The sequence below is a fragment of the Hyperolius riggenbachi genome, chromosome 1 (genome assembly GCF_040937935.1).
Source record: "Hyperolius riggenbachi isolate aHypRig1 chromosome 1, aHypRig1.pri, whole genome shotgun sequence".
Classification (NCBI taxonomy): Eukaryota; Metazoa; Chordata; class Amphibia; order Anura; family Hyperoliidae; genus Hyperolius; species Hyperolius riggenbachi.
This window is the reverse complement of record NC_090646.1, coordinates 687,388,795-687,396,377: the sequence shown is the minus strand read 5'-3', so window position 1 is coordinate 687,396,377 and position 7,583 is coordinate 687,388,795. Positions and strand designations below refer to the sequence as shown.

Here is a 7,583-nt window from a genome sequence, read left to right as displayed (position 1 = left end):
ACATCTCATCCTCCACCTAACATCTCATCCTCCACCTAACATCTCATCCTCCACCTAACATCTCATCCTCCACCTAATACTCATCCTCCACCTAATACTCATCCTCCACCTAACATCTCATCCTCCACCTAACATCTCATCCTCCACCTAACATCTCATCCTCCACCTAACATCTCATCCTCCACCTAACATCTCATCCTCCACCTAATACTCATCCTCCACCTAACATCTCATCCTCCACCTAACATCTCATCCTCCACCTAACATCTCATCCTCCACCTAACATCTCATCCTCCACCTAACATCTCATCCTCCACCTAATACTCATCCTCCACCTAATACTCATCCTCCACCTAATACTCATCCTCCACCTAACATCTCATCCTCCACCTAACATCTCATCCTCCACCTAACATCTCATCCTCCACCTAACATCTCATACTCAACCAAATCCATAATCCTCAACGAAACCCTTTTCATTTAGCAATCACTTGACCAAACTCCTCCCAGCTATGGCTGGCTTAAGCTACAGTGGGGCTCCAGAGCAAAAGTAGCTTGGGGGCCCCAGTGGTTTCCCGTCTCAGGGGCAAATTCAGCCCCAGGGCCTCCCTCTACAAGTTGGCTGCCAGCCCCCCCCCCTTCTTTCCCCAGGGGCCCCTGCAGAGTTTTTAGCTGCTCACTAGTCCCTGCGCGCTGGTCTGTTAGCTCTCCATCCTCGTAGGGTGCCTCTTGCTAGTGACCTGGCGCAAGTTATTACATTAAAGAGACTCTGTAACATCAAAAACATCCCCTAGGGGGTACTCACCTCGGGTGGGGGAAGCCTCCGGATCCTAATGAGGCTTCCCACGCCGTCCTCTGTCCCACGGGGGTCTCGCTGCAGCCCTCCGAACAGCCGGCGACAGAGCCGACTGTAGATTCAATATTTACCTTTGCTGGCTCCAGCGGGGGCGCTGTGGCTGCTTTCGGCACGGCAATAGACGGAAATACCCGATCTCCGTCGGGTCCGCTCTACTGCGCAGGCGCCGGAAACTTGCGCCTGCGCAGTAGAGCAGACCCGACGGCGATCGGGTATTTCCGCCTACTTCTGAGCCGACAGCCGTCAGAGCGCCTGCGCAGGAGCCGTGAAGGTAAATATTCATGTCACGGCTGTACGGAGGGCTGCAGCGATTAGGATCCGGAGGCTTCCCCCACCCGAGGTGAGTACCCCCCAGGGGACGTTTTGTCGTTACAGTTCCTCTTTAAGGACATGTGCCAGGTCACTGAGAAGATGCAGCCAATGGTGGCGGGGAGTGCGGACTAATGGAGGGATGCGGGCCAGGACAGAAGAGCTGATATGCTGCTGAACACAGTGCAGCGGCCCCGGCCAGAACAAGTCGGGGGAGGGGGGGCAGCAGCGCTCGGGTGCCCTGGATTAGAACTTGCCACTCCTTTTTAAGCATCTGCAGACTTAAAGCAACCAAGTGTAAAGCTCGGGTCACCTGAATACTCAACCCACCATATAAGAGTAATAAATGCAGCGTTCCTGCGAAAGTGAACATTTATTGTGCTGAATGCAGAAGTTATACTCAGTGACTGATGCCAAAATGAATGCTGAAATGTCTGATAACGGACTAGAACTTCTGCACCGAACAGCCTCGATTGTCACAGAGCGGTCGGAGGCACCAATTTCTACAGAGGTAGCTTAAAATCCCATGCGAAACTTCTTGGCTCCTGACCGCTGTGAACGGGTTTGTGTTTCTGAGTGCAAGCTCTGAGATTGCAGTTGGGAGCGCTGTGAAGACTCCTGCAGACTCTGCGAAGAGCTGTGTGGCTGAACGTCCTGAGAGAGATTTCTCACCGGGGAGCCCTGTGAGAGAGTCCGAGAGACCCGAGATGAGGCCTGGGCCTGTGAGAGAGTCAGAGAGACCTGAGACGAGGGCTGGGCCTGTGAGAGAGTCCGAGAGACCTGAGATGAGGGCTGGGCCTGTGAGAGAGTCCGAGAGACCTGAGATGAGGGCTGGGCCTGTGAGAGAGTCCGAGAGACCCGAGATGAGGTGCGCAGCTGCGACACCTGTGAAGGTGGAGGAGTAGAAGATGAATGTTGTGGATCGCTGTCCTGCTTTAGGAAGGTTAAGAAGTCTTGTAGTGTCCTCCGCCTCTCTTTGGGAATCCCTTTAGAACGAAGAGACTGAGAGGAAGCGATATTAGATGAAGGATCTGGAAGCTTTGATCCATTCGATGTTGGTACAGGCGATGCAGAACTTGGCTGCGGATAGGTCTGCTCAGCACGGGAGAGAACTGGCGATGTATAAGATGCTGAATGGACGCTCCAGGTAGACTCTTGTCCTGAAACAATACTAGTTTGCGTCTCACCCACAGCAGAGGAGGCAGAAGCACCTGTGTCTTGGATTGGGACACCATCGCTGAACCAAGGAGAAGCAGCCTCTGACTCATAAAAATCTGAGGCTGCACTGAATGAAGATGTAAAACTAGATAAAGAACTTCGGCTTTGAGATCTCTGCAGCTTTTGTCTTCGTCTCTTCTCTCTAAGAGCCTGAATCTTGCCAGCCTTATTCAAGCCAAAGTGATCATCCCACCACAATTCAAGGTGGCCCTTCCAGGCTTCTGTGAGTCTTCGGCTTAATGGGTCATTGAAAACATCTGTACGCACAAGCTCCACCCTCTCTGGGACCTGAGGGGCATCTAGTCTTATCAGTCCACCTTTCCTCATACTGTCTTGTAAGCGGTTTCGGATTCCATCTACTTGTTTCACAGTTTCATCGAATTCCATGCTACTGAACAAGTTATAAATTGCTGAACCAGGACGCTTGCAAACTTTTATTCTTCTTTTACAAACCTTCAGCAAACTACAAATCCACCTGCTAAAAGCGTGTTTAGCCCCGGGGCTGAGTGAAGTTACTCTAGAAGTTTCTTCATCTGCTCCCACTTCGATGGGGTTTGTTGGATTTGTTTGGTTTATGGACAGAAGCTCGTTCTCAGAAGGTTCTTCACAACATGAACTTGTCCCAGTTCTTGTGTCTCCATCAGAATCTGATTCACCACTAGAAGTATCTCCTGAAGCCTCTTCTGGTGCAGAGGTATTAGGCTCCATGTCTTCTGTGCTAGGGGAAGGATGTGCCTGACATCTGGAACTTGGTGACGGAGAACATTTATGCAGAAGTCTTTGGGTGAAGACATCGCCAGCCTCTGTTAACTGACAAACTGTCATGAAGTCTGGAGTATGCTTGAAATATGCTGCAGCCAATCCTAAGGAAGAAGTAATGAGAAGTTCAGTAAAAATAAAAACTATATCATCTGAAATTTCAATGTCTGCAGAAACAAACTTTATTCATAGCTAGATGTTTAACAAATAATAAAATAAAATTTCTGTTTTATTATTTATAGTATTTATAAAGCGCTAACATATTACGCAGTGCTGGACAAAAAATGAATACAATAGAAAGCATGACAGATGTAACAAGGTTATACAACATAGGACAAAGCTATACAAGGCAAACAGGATACAAGATACATGATCATGTGAGTTGGGCTGGTTAGGTAGGCCCAGTAATACAAGTACAAGGATGTCATGGGAAAGGAGTACACAATCATGTAGAATACACCAGGGAAGGGGGAGGGTACAAGATACATGATCATGTGATATGGGCTGGTTAGGTAGGCCCAGTAATACAAGTACAAGGATGTCATGGGAAAGGAGTACACAATCATGTAGAATACACCAGGGAAGGGAGAGGGTACAGCTTACATGATCATATGGTTTGGGTTGGTTAGGTAGGCCCAGTAATACAAGTATAAGGCTGTCCTAGGAAAGGAACACACGATCCTGTAGAATACACCAGGGAAGGGGGAGGGTACAAGATGCATGATCATGTGATTTGGGCTGGTTAGGTAGGTCCAGTAATACAAGTACGAGGCTGCCCTAGGAAAGGAGCACACGATCATGTAGAATACACTAGGGAAGGGAGAGGGTACAAGATACATGTTCATGTGATTTGGGCTGGTTAGGTAGGTCCAGTAATACAAGTACGAGGCTGTCATAGGAAAGGAGCACACAATCATGTAGAATACACCAGGGAAGGGAGAGGGTACAGCTTACATGATCATATGGTTTGGGTTGGTTAGGTAGGCCCAGTAATACAAGTATAAGGCTGTCCTAGGAAAGGAACACACGATCCTGTAGAATACACCAGGGAAGGGGGAGGGTACAAGATGCATGATCATGTGATTTGGGCTGGTTAGGTAGGTCCAGTAATACAAGTACGAGGCTGCCCTAGGAAAGGAGCACACGATCATGTAGAATACACTAGGGAAGGGAGAGGGTACAAGATACATGTTCATGTGATTTGGGCTGGTTAGGTAGGTCCAGTAATACAAGTACGAGGCTGTCATAGGAAAGGAGCACACAATCATGTAGAATACACCAGGGAAGGGAGAGGGTACAAGATACATGATCATGTGATTTGGGCTGGTTAGGTAGGTCCAGTAATACAAGTACGAGGCTGCCCTAGGAAAGGAGCACACGATCATGTAGAATACACTAGGGAAGAGAGAGGGTACAAGATACAGGATCATGTGATTTGGGCTGGTTAGGTAGGTCCAGTATTACAAGTACGAGTCTGTCCTAGGAAAGGAGCACACGATCATGTAGAATACACTAGGGAAGGGAGAGGGTACAGCTTACATGATCATGTGGTTTGGGTTGGTTAGGTAGGTCCAGTAATACAAGTACGAGGTTGTCTTAGGAAAGGAGCACACGATCATGTAGAATACACTAGGCAAGGGAGAGGGTACAAGATACATGATCATGTGATTTGGGCTGGTTAGGTAGGCCCAGTAATACAAGTATGAGGCTGTCATAGGAAAGGAGCACACGATCATGTAGAATACACCAGGGAAGGGAGAGGGTACAAGATACAGGATCATGTGATTTGGGCTGGTTAGGTAGGTCCAGTATTACAAGTACGAGGCTGTCATAGGAAAGGAGCACACGATCATGTAGAATACACTAGGGAAGAGAGAGGGTACAAGATACATGATCATGTGATTTGGGCTGGTTAGGTAGGTCCAGTATTACAAGTACGAGTCTGTCCTAGGAAAGGAGCACATGATCACGTAGAATACACCAGGGAAGGGAGAGGGTACAAGATACAGGATCATGTGATTTGGGCTGGTTAGGTAGGTCCAGTAATACAAGTACGAGGCTGTCCTAGGAAAGGAGTACACAGTCATGTAGAATACACCAGGGAAGGGGGAGGGTACAAGATGCATGATCACGTGATTTGGGCTGGTTAGGTAGGTCCAGTAATACAAGTACGAGGCTGTCCTAGGAAAGGAGCACACGATCATGTAGAATACACTAGGCAAGGGAGAGGGTACAAGATACGTGATCATGTGATTTGGGCTGGTTAGGTAGGTCCAGTATTACAAGTACGAGGCTGTCCTAGGAAAGGAGCACACGATCATGTAGAATACACTAGGCAAGGGAGAGGGTACAAGATACGTGATCATGTGATTTGGGCTGGTTAGGTAGGTCCAGTATTACAAGTACGAGGCTGTCATAGGAAAGGAGCACACCATCATGTAGAATACACCAGGGAAGGGAGAGGGTACAGCTTACATGATCATGTGATTTGGGCTGGTTAGGTAGGTCCAGTATTACAAGTACGAGGCTGTCCTAGGAAAGGAGCACACGATCCTGTAGAATAAACTAGGGAAGGGGGAGGGTACAAGATGCATGATCATGTGATTTGGGCTGGTTAGGTAGGTCCAGTAATACAAGTACGAGGCTGTCCTAGGAAAGGCGCACACGAACATGTAGAATACACTAGGGAAGGGAGAGGGTACAAGATACATGATCATGTGATTTGGGCTGGTTAGGTAGGTCTAGTAATACAAGTATGAGGCAGTCATAGGAAAGGAGCACACGATCATGTAGAATACACTAAGGAAGGGAGAGGGTACAAGATACATGATCATGTAATTTGAGCTGGTTAGGTAGGCCCAGTAATACAAGTACGAGGCTGTCATAGGAAAGGAGCACACCATCATGTAGAATACACTAGGGAAGGGAGAGGGTACATCTTACATGATTCATGTGGTTTGGGCTGGTTAGGTAGGTCCAGTAATACAAGTACGAGGCTGTCATAGGAAAGGAGCACACAATCATGTAGAATACACTAGGGAAGGAAGAGGGTACAAGAAACATGATCATGTGATTTGGGCTGGTTAGGTAGGTCCAGTAATACAAGTACGAGGCTGTCATAGGAAAGGAGCACACCATCATGTAGAATACACTAGGGAAGGGAGAGAGTACAAGATGCAGGATCATGTGATTTGGGCTGGTTAGGTAGGTCCAGTAATACAAGTACGAGGCTGTCATAGGAAAGGAGCACATGAACCATGTAGAATACACTAGGCAAGGGAGAGGGTACAAGATACATGATCATGTGATGTGGGCTGGTTAGGTAGGCCCAGTAATACAAGTACGAGGCTGTCATAGGAAAGGCGCACACGATCATGTAGAATACACTAGGGATGGGAGAGGGTACAAGATACATGATCATGTGATTTGGGCTGGTTAGGTAGGCCCAGTAATACAAGTACGAGGCTGTAACAGGAAAGGAGCACACAATCATGTAGAATACACTAGGGAAGGGAGAGGGTACAAGATACATGATCATGTGATTTGGGCTGGTTAGGTAGGTCCAGTAATATAAGTAGGAGGCTGTCATAGGAAAGGAGCACACAATCATGTAGAATACACTAGGGAAGGCTTATAAAGGGCCTTTAGCACAACACCAAGCATTGTAAGGTGCCAGAACATGCATTTATTACAGCCCACCCCAACACATCCATGAATCTATACAAATAAGGACTATGTGCCAAACATGATGAGTAATGTTGGGGTATGAGAGATGCCACTGGGCCACACACACAAAGACTACTGACCTGCCATTGGAGAAGCCAGCCTCTGAGTCACCACTTCATGTTGGTGAGGAGGTAACGGATCTAGGTGGTTCAAGGACTGCGAGATCTGTGGCAGTTTCATGGGTGGAAGGTGGAGCTGACAAGGCCTGGAATCTCCTCCTACAGGAAATATAATTTCAGAATTAAAAGGTGGGTATATTGTCCCCGGAGAGATGGGTACCATTAGCTCCAGCAGTCCAGTGTTAGGGTGTGGTACCTGAATATTGTAGCAGAACCACCTCCTGGCTACGGTGGGTTCCTAGCAGGATCTTGTTTGTGCGCTCAGACCCTCCTCCTGGAACGACACTGACAAACGTAGGCGGTCCCTCCATCAGATGAGCCCACTTCACCAACGGCACTACAGGAAATCGCTCATCCATGACGTACACCGAGAACTGCAAGAACAGAGTAAAATGAGGAAAACACAGGAGAAGACAGGTCCAGTCTATATCAGAGCAGGCTTCAAGCAGATAGAATTCCTCGCTATCACAGTTCCTGATCCTGCCCCATGTTCCTTCCTCCCCATCCAACTCCATAACATCACAGAAAAGAGTGGCTAGATTATAGGCAACTTCACATTTTACATTGGGACAGTCGAATGAGGTCTTCCATCCATC

The 7,583-nt window shown here is 47.9% G+C and overlaps 1 protein-coding gene across 1 annotated transcript in view; it reads right to left on the bottom strand.

Moving 5' to 3' along the window:
- Window positions 1–1,519: 1,519 nt before the first annotated feature.
- TAF1C (TATA-box binding protein associated factor, RNA polymerase I subunit C) overlaps window positions 1,520–7,583 on the bottom strand; it is a 140,909-nt gene continuing 134,845 nt past the window's right edge. Inside the window, exons 13-15 of the mRNA XM_068253378.1 lie at window positions 7,184–7,361; window positions 6,949–7,086; window positions 1,520–3,246 (exon numbers count right to left, since the gene is read on the bottom strand). Coding sequence (XP_068109479.1) covers window positions 1,682–3,246; window positions 6,949–7,086; window positions 7,184–7,361 — 1,881 coding nt within the window. The 3' untranslated portion in view covers window positions 1,520–1,681. The remainder of the gene's footprint in view (window positions 3,247–6,948; window positions 7,087–7,183; window positions 7,362–7,583) is intronic.